This window comes from Culex quinquefasciatus, chromosome 2 (genome assembly GCF_015732765.1).
Source record: "Culex quinquefasciatus strain JHB chromosome 2, VPISU_Cqui_1.0_pri_paternal, whole genome shotgun sequence".
In the NCBI taxonomy this organism is placed as follows: domain Eukaryota; kingdom Metazoa; phylum Arthropoda; class Insecta; order Diptera; family Culicidae; genus Culex; species Culex quinquefasciatus.
Genome location: NC_051862.1, coordinates 70,246,645 through 70,259,605, shown reverse-complemented (window position 1 = coordinate 70,259,605; position 12,961 = coordinate 70,246,645). Strand labels below are relative to the sequence as shown.

The window sequence follows — 12,961 nt, the reverse complement described above, 5'->3', positions numbered from 1 at the left end:
CAAACATGCTCAAATAATTCTATACAAAGAGGAATGCATTTTTAATTGATTTCAGCTGATTGCACTTAAATTTCCATTGATTTTTAAAAGTTTTTGAAAAATATTTTGCTCCTGGTTTTTGAGCATTTTTTTAAATGGAGGAAAGGGTTAATCGGCAAAAGCTTTGTAAAATATTTGCAACAGCCTTGATCCTCCGATTTCAACATTTTGCCTGCCTGAATCAGATGGTAGTCAAACAGATTCGTTATCTAACTGTAATGAGTTCGAATCCAGAAGGAAGGTTCCTAAGTGCAAAGTAAGTTTGAGGATCAGTTCATGAAGGGTCATTATTACTTTCAATTTCAAATTATGCAATTATTACATATTTCTACCAAAATCAAATTTGAACGTTTTATAATTACTTTCAAAAATGTTTGATAAAATTTTTGACGGTATTTAATAGTTACTCCCATTGAAACCTTTGAAATTGTTTTAATTTTTAAAATGTTCGAACAAAATATTTGTGTTCTAAAATGGGGATCAAAATATTGATGAGTCATTTTTATTAACAAAAAATTAGCATTAAAAGATTAAATTAATGGTAAAAAAGTATAAAATCACTTTACAAGTGGTCTACGGGCCATTTTACATGATCATTCAAAATGGGTCCGCGGGCCACAAAAAATCACCTCGCGGGCCACGTTTGGCCCGCGGGCCATACTTTGGTCACCCCTGTTGTAAACTAAAATTAAAACGTTGAACGAAATCGGTAAACCTATGTAAAATTTTCTCATTTTTTAACACTATGATGAGGTCAAAACTTTGATTTGAAAAATATTCGCTCAATGTGAAAATTTAGTAGCAGGTTTTCGTTTGCGCAACATAAACTAAACACATTTTTTACTGTAAAATAAACTACGCCAATTGATTCTACTTCTAATTTGCTTGAAAATAAGACGAAACTGGAGGGGTGGAAAATCAAGATTCTTGCTTGTTTTGGTGGTTTCAACAGTCGCAATAATTGATTTTGATCGAAAAATGTTATCCCCTGCCTCCCTCTACTCTAAAATTTATTGAAATTTTGCAATTTTTTGTTGTTACATAACTGTCGTCCAAAAAGCTTCCTTTTTGTCGCATTTAGATCAATAAGATTTCTGTTTTTGAACTACTCTAAAGTAACTTAGAATTTTTAAATCCATGATGGCAGCCAAAATAGCGGTGATGAAATGTTTAAAAAATACATTTTTTAATTCAATGGGCAATCAACCATTCAAATTTGTCTTAAATGGGGTCGCAGAACTCGAATTTGATGTTAAAAGTCTGAAAATAAAAAAAATACGAAAAAACTTGTTTTTGTTCGTGATTCGATTATCCGAAGTCCTTCGGATAATCGAACTTCGGATAATCGAAACTTTGGATAATCGAGGCTTCGGATAATCGAGTCTGAACCAAGGTCTGAACTGTGTCTCTAGATAAATGGAGCCTAACATTTCAAAAGGGCACATAACTTTTGTAAACAATAGTGTATCCCTTTCACTCAAATGACAGTTTACATAAGGTGTGAAAGAGACACACTCTTTGTTAAAAAAGTTATGTGCCCTAATGAAATGGCAAGCACTTGAAGTAAAACGGTCTTGGATACGGTCTAAGCAAGTGGTACGGCCATTTCACGAATTTTGAATTTCTGTCTTATTTTTTCGAGCGGCAGTATAATTCACAAACAAATTGTGCGCTTCCCAAACACAGACGTGAATTTCAAGTACCTAGATTACATACAGTTATCCACTGGAGTTGCACTTCCCAAGCACAGATGTGAACTTCATGAACCTTTCCAATTCAACTGGTTTTCCAATTGGGTTAATTTGTTACCATAAAACATGCATCCTTACATTGCTTTACTGCGAATCGGCACTGCTGCTGGTGTTGTTTTTGTTGTTCGTTCTGCTGTCTGCTGTCGATTTTGACACTTCCCGCAACTCCCCGCACACTGAAATCCTCTCACAAACACAGCGTAACACACACACACACACTCCCCCAACGTTGCGTATTCGTACACACGTCAAATCAAAATAATCGCACACGGGTGTGTGTTACACGCTAAACACCAAACCCAGCGCCGCGGTCACGCACACAGCCGCAACAATGGAGAGACAAAAATGTAGCTGTTCTTCTTTCTCCCGTCATACTTTCTGCTGTGGTTGTCTTTCAGCCTAGCCCCGAAAGCGACGACGACGACGATGGAGAAGAATAAAAAAAAGTAGTTTTCGAATCCGACCAAATTACGGTCCACTTCCGAGGCGAAAAAACCCTCCAAAACGGCCGGATTCGGTCACCGAAGGTGGGAAATCCACCTCCCAAGGCACTGGAGAACGCGTTTCACGACCGCACGTCACGCGCACGCACGTTCACGACGCGCACGGGCTGCCCAAAAAAGAATTTCACACACGCACTACTCACTCTCACTCTGGTGGAGGAGCCCTGCTGCTGGATTGACACAGCACGGCCTGTACAGAAACCCGAGCTGTCCACTTTGGATGAAATCGCAACGATGACTGGTTGGTTGTCTGGCTGGTTTGTGTGCACTGCTATGCTGGCTGGCTGGCTGGAAAAACTCGACGCGTGTTGTCTCGTTTTGGTGCAAACAGTTTCGTATATGCGGTTTCACTCGCACGCCGTACACCAACAAGAATCAACGAGCTCTCCGGACGTGGTAGAGTGGTTGACGAGGTCTTAGAGGTCGAACGTAAATTTACGAAACTGCTGGGTAGATTCGGTACGTTTCCCAAACACGGACGCAAGAATCGAGTACTCGCGACACAAATCAACTGTGATTTAGGAAGATTTACTGGAATTTGTGGATATACTCATGGCGAGGTAAGTAAAGGTTATCATCAATTAACGAAAGAACAACAAGACAGCTGGGAAGGATGGTATCGGAGCGAAAACAACGAGAAGCACGAGGCTGGTGAAAGAGAGAATGAAGATTGTCAAATCAGTTTTGTGGTTGATTTCGATGGAATAAGACGTGTTGTTTGTTAATTGCAAAATATCTGTATTTTTACCGTACTGTACGGGCACGAGACATGGACCTGCATGCACTTGAAGTTCTAAAACGACGAGTGCTTAGGGCAACCTTTCGCGGCGTATGTAAGAAAAATGTATGGAGGAGAAGCATATACCATGAGGTGACACAACTCGTGTTTGGTTGGCCAGCATTATTGGTCCATGAGAAATCTCTTTTTTGAGTAAAAGAAAAAATCAGATTAAAATATCTAAACCAATATTAATGGTCAGTTCGTGCTTTCCATTTCATTAGAGCACAAAACTTTTGTGAACAAGAGTGTATCCCTCTCACACCTTATGCAAACTGTCATACGAGTGAAAGGGATACACTATTGTTTACAAAAGTTTTGTGCCCTTTTGAAATGTTAGGCTCCAGTTCTCAAATTTTCTATAAAAAATATGTCAAAAACTTGCATCCTTCTTACCACACCCTACAATCCTTTATTGTGAGTCTTCTTGTGAGACTGCAGTGCCACCAGCTGGATGAATCGCCGATCACATTGATCACAAGCGTGAGGTTTTTCTCCTATCAGAAAATCAAGAAAGTATTAGATTACAGTTGATAAATCAAAGCAAATGCCTTACCGGTATGGGTCATAACGTGATGTTTGAGGGTTTCGGCCTTCCCGAATGACTTCTCGCAGTAGGTGCACTTGAACGCCTTGATACCTTGGTGAACAACCTTGATATGGCGACTGCGGCCACCTGGAAGAACGAAATTATGTTCTTGAAGTTTCTCTTGATGGATTAAAACTTACCAATAGTGGAAAAAACGGCACTGCACACGTCGCAGGGATAAACCTTCTCTCTGGTATGAGTGTTCATGTGGATTTTCAACTCCGTCACTGTCGTTTTCTTTAGCCCACAAACCGAGCACGTGTACCGCTTAATACCTGTTGAATTAAAGATTAATTTTGTTAAACTTAAGTTAAATAAATTGAGATCCCCAACCTTCATGCCGCATCATGTGGACCTTCAGCTTGCTCTGACTCTCGAACCGTCGATCGCACATCGTGCACGGAATCGGATGATTTCCGCCGTGCGAGTACTTGTGAATCTACGAGTAAATTCATGTAATTTTAAATCAACAAATTTTAAACTTCCAAACTCTCACCCTCAAATTGGACGCCGAGGTGCACGTCTTGCCGCACTCGTCGCAGATGTGCGTCGGCGTTTCCGGCTCGCTGTTCGGCTCGTGCTTCTTCCGCCGGTGCATCTGCAGGCTGACCTTTTGCTTGAAAACCGCGCCACAGTCGGGCACGTCGCACGCAAACTGCTCCCGCTGCTCGCCGGTGTGCTCCAGCTTGTGGTGAATGTGCATGTAGTACCTGGACAAGTTATTGAATAAATTATTTGAGTTAATTCCATTGCATGTTTTCTCACCACTTGGAGAACATTTTTCCACAGATGTCACATTTGGCCTCCTTCAACCCCTGATGAACTCGCTGGTGACCCTCGAAACGCTTTTGATCGTAGAAGAACTTATCACACTTGTCGCATTGCAGTTTGCTGAAAGCGAAAGATTGCCAGACTTACTGTTACAATTACAACACTCAAACTTACTCTCTCTTTTCATTCGATTTCTTCTGGCTGACCGAATATTTCCTGGTTCCGGTTCTCTTTTTGTACGGACCTCTCTTCCTTCTAGGTTTCTTTTCCTCCATTGAATCTTCGCTGTCGTAACTCTCCGAACTTTCGTCGTCCGATGACGAAGAGTCGTCCTCTTTGTCGTCATCGCCGATAGAGCTTTGAGTAAAATAAATTTATCCTCAATTACCTATTTTCAAGACTTCTTAAAACAGCTCAACCAAACCTCGCACCATCCGGCTGACCATCCTCGTCCAGCATTTCGACCTTAACATCCAGCATGTTCTGGTCAAATTCCTCCTCGTCGGCTTCACCCAGCTGAAATTGCAGTGCCTCCAGATTGGGCTTGTCGTCGTCCTCCGCAAGCGGTTCCACCTTCGAGATCTTTCCCTTGGCCGCCTTCAGCAGCTTTTCGAACGCCTCCAGACAAACCGTCCGGAAGTCATCAAATTCAACCAGCTTGGTGTAGCAACTCTGGCAAGTTACATCTGGCAAGTCCATCGTTATTGGCTAAAATCAAATAAAAATATAAAACAACTCAAATCTTCACTTAAAAAAAAACCCTCCAAGAACAAACCTTCAGCGAAGTGAGCGTCTGGTAGATGCCGGACACGGAACTGAACTGCACCGTCGAATCGTCAAACTCCGGTACGCCGCTGGCACAGACACGACAAACCATCGACGGTTGGTCCATCGTGTCGCGAAAGAAATTCGCAATTCTTTTTTAGAGGAAAAAACTTATCAAAACTTTTCCCCGTTAGAAAGTGTACACAAAGCACCGCTAGCTTGTTTTGGGCAGGATTCTGTTTTGGTTTACGGCTTCTTCTGGGCCTTGCGTCTGTCATACGAGACAGACAGACAGAGAGGCAGGGGTGGTGCTGAACTGTTGTACAGTCAGAGTATGTAGTTGTAGGATGTAACAAAATGGGTCGTTTTGCGGATATGATCCGCATGATCCCCTAGGTGTACTGAGCTCGAATCCCAAATATGAGCTTGATTGGTTGCGACAGGACCTTGCGCTTTGACTTTGAAGGTTAAATGGGATTTAACCCGTAAAATCGGTGCGTTTTGGTTTTTGCCAGTTTTGAACACCAAACAGCTAAAGCATTTTTCAAAACCCTCTCGAGCTCATAGGTCGTATTGCAGGGTTCGAACTGCTTGCAGTTTGGACATGGTGGAAGGAACTGTTTCATCAAGAGTCGTTGTGCAACCTGCGGAGGTGAGCACAAAACACAAGCTTGCGAAACAATCAACGAGAACATCGAAGCGAAATGCTTCAATTGCGGCGGCGACCATTCGACCAAGAATCGAAGCTGCCCAAAACGAGCTGAGTTTGTAAAAATTCGGCAGCAAGCGACGGCGAGGCACCAACCAAATCGTTCAATGTTTAGTATCGCAAAAAGTTTTTTTTTTTTTTTGCTAAAATTTTTACTTTCGTGAAATCTTACATTTTTAGAAAACCAATTATTACAAAACAACTGTACTTGTGTAAAATGCCCTTTAAAATACTTTTTGCAATTCCGTCTTGAAACTACTTACTTTTCCTGTCATTCTTGAACGACGAAATAGCCTACTTTTCTGTACCAAAAATAACAGAATCGAATAGCACCACTTTTAAAAATAAATGCTGAAAAGTTCTACTTTTCAGCACTCAAATGGGTGCTGAAAAGTTGAACTTTTCAGCACTTGTTTCGAAAAGTAACACTTTTCAACATTTTTTTGATTTAAACGATTTATCGACAAAATACATGAAAATTTGACATAAAATTTCACTCAGTGTGTGTTTTTTGGAATTGCAAAAAATGTTGTATGGAACTCGTTGCAAAACTTGATTTTTTCAGCACTCTTCGTATTTATCCAACTCGGTGAACCTCGTTGGATAAATGTACGACTCGTGCTGAAAAAATCCTCTTTTTGCAACTTGTTGCATAAACTACTATTTTGCAATTCCGTCGTGAAACTACTCACTTTTCCTGTCAATCTCGAAAGACGAAACAGCCTACTTTTCCCTACCAAAAATAACAGAATCGAATAGTAACCCTTTTCAAAACAAATACTGAAAAGTTGAACTTTTCAGCACTTATTACGAAAAGTAATACTTTTCAACATTTTCTTGATTTAAAAGATTAATTTGACTAAATGCATGAACATTTGACCTTTAACTCTGTTCAAAGGGTTTTTTTTTTTGGGAATTGCAGAAAGTGTTGTATGGAACTCGTTGCAAAACTTAGATCCCATTTTCTGGTGATAATTTTATCATATTCGTGTTCCTGAGACAATTTCACAGTATGTAGAAACATGCATAAAAATGTTTATTTTGATCCATTTTAACTCTTTAAAAAATAAAAATTAAAAAAAAATAAAAAGCTGCTTTTTTCTGGTGTCATCTAGTATCCTTGGAAACGAGCTTGATTTGCAATAAATGTGAATCGAAGATTTTTTTTAACTTTTATTTTTTAAAGGGTTAAAATGGTTCAAAATAAACATTTTTATGCATGTTTCTACTGTGAATTTGTCTCAGGAACACGAATATGATAAAATTATCACCAGAAAATGGGATCTAAGGGGTCCCCCGAGCAAAAATGTACAACAAAAAAAAATCACTAAATGTAAAAGTGTCTATTTAATATGTTGAACCCAAAGCGTTCTCTGTCTCAGATGTCCCCTACAAGCTGTAGATCGAACCGAGTTGATATCTGGATGGAACACTTTTTTATTTGAGTTTGAAAATTATGCTATTTTTTCACTAAAATGCCAATAACTCCCTGTAGATTTAACCAATTGGGATGCTCTATCCTGCATTTTTAAGCCCTTTCAGATGCATTTTGAATTTTGAAAATAAATTGAGTTTTGCCAAAGTTATAGCCTTTTTAAGATTTTTTACGTTTCAAACTTTGTGTCCCGATTTGCCCCACTTCCCTTCAACCTAGAGTGTTCGTATTTTGGACAGATGCTAATTTTATATGTACAAACAACCCCTGAAAAATTCAGGCAGATTGATGAGGTTGATGCGAGATGGGTATGCTTTGCTCGTGGACTCGCTCTTAATATTTACTGAAAACTGTACTACTGAAATTTTCAGTTAGTTTTTCGCTGAACTCCAGTTAAAATTTGTATGGAGCTGTCAAAGTTTGCTGAAATTTCAGCAAGTTTTCATTTACTGAAAATTTCAGTAGTGCAGATTTCAGTAAATTTAACTGAATTCAGTTACGAGAAATTGGTGTGTAGGATAGTTATTTCAATTTTAATATTTTTGCCTTCCTCACCTCACTGAGGCAAGGCTATAAAATCACTCGAAAAATGAACTTCTTAAATACACCTCCTAGATATACCTTCACGTATACCTATCGACTCAGAATCAAATTCTGAACAAATGTCTGTGGGGATGTGTGTAGACACGTTTTTTTCCACACGATTATCTCAGAACTGACTAAACCGATTTTGGCCGGATCCACCTTATTCTGTTCGTTTTGGGGTCCCCTAAGACCCTATTAAATTTTATTTTGTTTAGTAAAGTATTTAAAAAGTTATGCCAAGAAAAAGATTTTTGTATATACAAAAAAGGGTGATTTTTGCATAACCTCAAAATGCCGGGTCTTTTTGTTTACGTGCGAGAGTCGCGCCAGATGCGAAACGCCCGGTTGCCATAATGCTTCAAATGAGTGTCTGCATGTTTTCTGGAAAAGTCTGTATCAGGTATATAATTTTTTCATAAACTTATTTTCATTATTACAGTTGTTGTTCGGTAACTGGGCTGAGAACGTAGCCCAGTCACCGAATGTTGCTCGTTAACTGGGCTGAGCAAAAAATTACGAGGGGACCATCGATGCATAATATTTTCCAGATGAAATATGAAAAAAAAAGTTACTCAAATTTATTTATAATGCTTACTTTTCATATTTCTATAATTGTAACTTGAAATTAAACAAGAGTTTGAAAAAAGTTTTTTTATCTATTGAATATGATTTTTGCTTCCATTAACCCCTCGGCAATTTTGGTTTGTTTTGGTTTTATGACGTTTGTCTGCTTTTTAACTGGGCTACGGCCCAGTTATCGAGCGCCCTGTTAAAAAGCAGCCCAGTTAGACAACGCCCAGTTACCGAACAACTACTGTACTTTGTAAATGTGAGGAAGGCACCACCCACCTAATGGTGGATTAAGAAACGTTTTTATTTTTTAGAGGAGACAAAGGAACAAAGTTTCACCCAAATCAAAAAATGCAAATAAAAATCGATTTGCGGAATCGTAGAGAATCAATAATTAAAAGAATTTTGACAAGTCAAATGATATTCTCGACGGATTATAAAATGTCATGACAATCTAAGTATGTAGTATAACAAGAAATTTTAATTTCTACTAGATTTTCACAATCTTTCTGCACCCCTGCAATTATTTTTTTTCCTAAACCTAACTCATTCTCTTTCAGTGTAGAACAATCTATCCCGTTGTGTCCAAACCCAGCTGATCGCCGTCAGTCTGTCAGTCGACTTTTCCTGTAAAAGGTTTTTCACACGACTTGATTCGTGCGATTCGAGCTGTAATTTTTATTGGAAAATTTCAAAAAATTGTGATAAATTTTAGCTTATTTGTGTTGTGTTGAGTATCAGAAGGTTTGTAATCTATTTTATGTTTGAAATAAAACAAATTACATTCTTACTTATGTTTTAAAAACGTGAAACCAAAAGTTATCAGTTCGCTCGTATTGACTTCCAAATTTGGTATAAAATGCAACCATTGACACAACACTATGTTTATATTTATCCACCTGGGCACAACTCATTGTTTTTTTTTTCGCAGATTGAATAATCGCCGGACATGGAGGAGGAGCAGCAGCAGACCAAGTACAACATCATCGACGAAAAGCCTCCATTCAATGCTCCCCTCAGGGCACAGTACAAACAGTAAGTGAGGAATGGTTTAATTGCCACTTGCAATTCTGTAAATCTAATCATCTTATCAGTGAAATTGTAGTTTTGTTTATGCAATTGAAAGCAATACAGTGAAGAATCATTTTTTGCAGGGGCTTCGGCTATTACACCGTTCGAGACCGCCTTCCGGTAATTTTAACACAGGTAATAGATCAACTTTCCAAGGATAAGGAAACCATCGTGGAACATCTGGGCGAGGTAAGAAAGTTGAACTTTGCCTAATAAATTCAAGTTAAAAATGCACACTCTAATTTGAAGGATGCCCGCGAAGAGCTCAAGCAGGTGATTGGAGAAATTTCCAAACTCAAGTATGAGCTGCAAACGGATAAGGAGTTCAAACCAATCTCCTCGGAGCTGGGCGACGAACAGCTGTGGAACGATTTCATCGTGAGTTTGGGCGACTCAAACAGCTACTATTCGGCGTGTTGGCTGTACTCGGAAACGTACATGTACCGGAGGTTGAACAACATCTTCGAAGCGACGTGAGTTATGCATTCAAGGAACAAGATCAACTTCTAACAATCTTTGCTTTTTGCAGGACAAAGTTGAAAGATTTAGACTACTTTCTGCAGCAGAAGGACAAAGCCCTCACGACTGCGTACGATGCGATTGCTGCGGTGCTGAAATCGATCGAGAATTTTAACGCCAATAAAAATGACAAAACAGAGGAGGAAATTGGCGAGTTCTTTCGGAAAATGTTGAAGGTAAGTGATAAATGTTAGTTTTTAGTTTTAATCATAAAACATAAGGTCCTTATAATCTAAGTCAATGTATGGGTCATTCCTTCCCAAGTGACCACGCGTCCAACATCGACCTTCACCAAATCTGCTCATATTTGGCATGGGGGTTGTTTTTGCCCCAAAAACAAAGAATCCCAAGTTTGGTGACATTTGGTCCACCTCCGCGCCTGTGGCACCCCCCTCTGTTTCTGAGATTTTTGAAAAACCTCAAAATGCATTTTGCTAAGAGAAAAGTTTAAAAAAAGTGAACTTTTGGGTATGCATATTTGAAGATTTTTTGACGTAGAATCAAATGGCGTACTCAAAATTTACTTACAGTGTTGCCAGATATGAAAATTTTGCGCTTTAAGTTTTAAAATGCATTTTTAACCCTTTGGACTTACGGGAAAACTGACAGTTGCATTCGATTGCTGAGAGTTTTTTACAATAAATTCAATCAAAACCTCAGGGTAAATTGAATATTTCTTGAGATACAAAATTTAACCTCAATCTTTTTCGTATACGTACACGCAATACATGCGCACGTAGATAACTCTATAGAGATATCCACGCGCGAGAGTGTGTTAGTTTGTAACACAATTCAAGCAAAACATTGTAAAAGGTTCCAAGTCCATTTTCAAAACATTGAGAAAAATCAAGTTGAAATTTGCGAAAAGTTTTTCAAATCCCAATTCAATAAAACTAGGGTAATTTCAAAGTTTATTCCCTTAAAGGATGGAAAACTGTTGCTATTGTATTGCCTTGTGGTCAAAATTTCCAATAAATATATTATAATCGAGAATATTGATGAAAAAGTTTCATAGGCCCCGTCAGAAAGTTTTGATTCCACGAGATATGCTTTGGCCCTTTGCACTTGAGTTCCTTTGAAAACTGGGAAAGTTTCACTTTCCATTTTGGCCCTGGCCTAACACGATGACAGCTTGTTTATGTTGATGCTTTGTTTGTTTGTACCGTGGCCAAAACAGCCCTAACCAAAACAAATTTCTTTATTCTGTTTGGCCTTTTGCATCGAATACATTTTTTCGGTGTTTTAAATTGTTTTTTAAAGTTTTTATACGTGGTTTTTGTGTTATTTTAGGTATGAAAGATCGTCTAAAGCCTTAGGATTAACTTTGGATGTTGAAATTGAAATACTAGAGAATATTTATTTTGAGCAAATTGATGTTTGTGGAAGAGTAACTCAACTGTTGATTTGTTGATTGGAGACGTCGCGGACGGCGACTTAACATGGGTTGTCGGGGTAAGTCTCCACGCATTGTGTTTTGGATCGCGTCCGAGGCCAGTATATTCTCCATTCAAACACTGGCTTATCAGCCGCTCCGGATCGATGCGCCAGCGACGAAATGAACGAAGTGTTGGCGTTCGTGTCGTCGGATCTGCTCGTGATGTATTTACCGTCGTGGCGGTCATCGGTGGTTTACACAATTGACGGGTTGTTCCGGAAGTTGTCAACTGGACTGATCCCCGGCGTATTTATTTGTTGGCTGGGTATAGGTTAACTTGTTACACGTCGTTGTTGCCGAATTGGGGTTGCTGGTGACGCCCGTCGACGAAGTGCGGTTGCCGTTTTTTTCCATGAAGTAGTTGATAAAGCAGAGACCGTCTGAATTGTGGTTCTGCTGGGTTTTTGGATCCGAGATTTATTGGGGTGTAATTTTCGGCACTGTCCGTACCGAGAATTGATGCTGTGATCACCACCCGGACGCCTACTTCTACCGTCAACATTTTTACATCCCCTGCTACTTCCGCCGGTGGACAAAGCCGAGACACGCCCTGCCAGTCCCGCAGGACCGGCTGGACTTTCAAGCGGGCTGCTCGGACCGTTCGTCGTTCTATTCCACTAATTTGAAACAAAGGGCCATACTTTGTTTCTATTTTTGTTTTGAAATGACACTGTGTTGGTCCCTGGACCTAACACGATTTCAAAACAAAACAAATCAGTTTCCATATTGGCCGTTTGATGCCAAGGGTCTATGAGGAAATTGAAAACAAACAAAATGTGATAAACTTTGGCCTTTTGCAAAACTGGATTTTTTCACATAAAAATCAACTTTTTATACTTTTCTCGAAATGTAGTGATAGTTTTCGGCTAAATGCATCGTTTGCAGTGAAAAACCCGTTTGTTTACATTTTTGACATAGGACCTTTTACAATGTTTTGCTTGAATTACACACAGACATAGGCAAATCGAGTAGATTAATTCGTCTGTCAAAATCAGCTGTGTCCTTTGTTATACCACGAGCACGTGGTAAACAGAGATCTCCACGGTTTCTCTCACGCACACCATGATACTGTGTTAGTATTTGTATATAAAGTATTGTTTTGGTTTTGATCGATTGTGATTGGCTGAATTCCGAGGAGCTGATTTTGTTTACACTATTTTTACGCAGACATAGGCAAATCGAGTAGCCGAACTGGCCTGTAAAAATCAGCTGTTTACCACGTGCGCGTGGTATAACAAAGGACACAGCTGATTTTGACAGACGAATCATTCTACTCGATTTGCCTATGTCTGTGTGTAAATTTTGTTACAAACTAATACACTCTCGCGCGTGGATATCTCTATAGAGAAACCGTGGAGATCTCTATAGAGATCTCCACGGTTTCTCTCACGCACACCATGATTCTGTGTTAGTATTTGTATTTAAGTATTGTTTTGGTTTT

The 12,961-nt window shown here is 39.3% G+C and overlaps 3 protein-coding genes across 11 annotated transcripts in view; 1 reads left to right on the top strand and 2 right to left on the bottom strand.

Moving 5' to 3' along the window:
- LOC6052020 (rho guanine nucleotide exchange factor 11) overlaps positions 1-2,549 on the bottom strand; it is a 174,363-nt gene extending 171,814 nt beyond the window's left edge. For 3 of the 7 annotated variants that reach the window (XM_038256282.1, XM_038256283.1, XM_038256284.1), the window contains exon 1: positions 2,437-2,548. The gene's annotated coding sequence lies outside the window, so the exon portion shown is untranslated. Of the gene's footprint in view, positions 1-1,868 lie in introns of all 7 variants that reach the window. The other 4 variants (XM_038256286.1, XM_038256287.1, XM_038256281.1 and 1 more) reach the window with 3 other exon arrangements.
- A 553-nt stretch (positions 2,550-3,102) lies between these two features.
- LOC6035938 (damage-control phosphatase ARMT1) overlaps positions 3,103-12,961 on the top strand; it is a 21,292-nt gene continuing 11,433 nt past the window's right edge. The window contains exons 1-5 of one of the 3 annotated variants that reach the window (XM_038251897.1): positions 3,103-3,122; positions 9,427-9,530; positions 9,650-9,755; positions 9,816-10,039; positions 10,096-10,261. In XM_038251897.1, coding sequence (XP_038107825.1) covers positions 9,445-9,530; positions 9,650-9,755; positions 9,816-10,039; positions 10,096-10,261 — 582 coding nt within the window. In that variant the 5' untranslated portion in view covers positions 3,103-3,122; positions 9,427-9,444. Of the gene's footprint in view, positions 3,123-9,041; positions 9,240-9,327; positions 9,348-9,426; positions 9,531-9,649; positions 9,756-9,815; positions 10,040-10,095; positions 10,262-12,961 lie in introns of those variants that run through there. The other 2 variants (XM_001845995.2, XM_038251896.1) reach the window with 2 other exon arrangements.
- On the bottom strand, positions 3,453-5,533 carry LOC6035939 (zinc finger and SCAN domain-containing protein 12). Its single transcript, XM_001845996.2, has 9 exons — positions 5,207-5,533; positions 4,856-5,139; positions 4,606-4,788; positions 4,426-4,551; positions 4,157-4,370; positions 3,994-4,099; positions 3,801-3,935; positions 3,628-3,747; positions 3,453-3,568 (listed from the first exon to the last, which is right to left on the bottom strand). The coding sequence occupies exons 1-9, from the start codon at positions 5,321-5,323 to the stop codon at positions 3,474-3,476; spliced, it is 1,380 nt and encodes a 459-aa protein (XP_001846048.2). The 5' UTR covers positions 5,324-5,533; the 3' UTR covers positions 3,453-3,473.

What these genes read in the sequence shown, in the direction of transcription:
- LOC6035939 (XM_001845996.2), bottom strand. Translation starts at nt 5,323, where the DNA reads ATGGACCAACCGTCGATGGTTTGTCGTGTCTGTGCCAGCGGCGTACCG. An exon ending in AGACGCTCACTTCGCTGAAG is followed by an intron (nt 5,140 to 5,206) that starts GTTTGTTCTTGG and finishes ATTTGATTTTAG; the next exon opens with CCAATAACGATGGACTTGCC. An exon ending in GGAAAAATGTTCTCCAAGTG is followed by an intron (nt 4,371 to 4,425) that starts GTGAGAAAACAT and finishes TAACTTGTCCAG; the next exon opens with GTACTACATGCACATTCACC.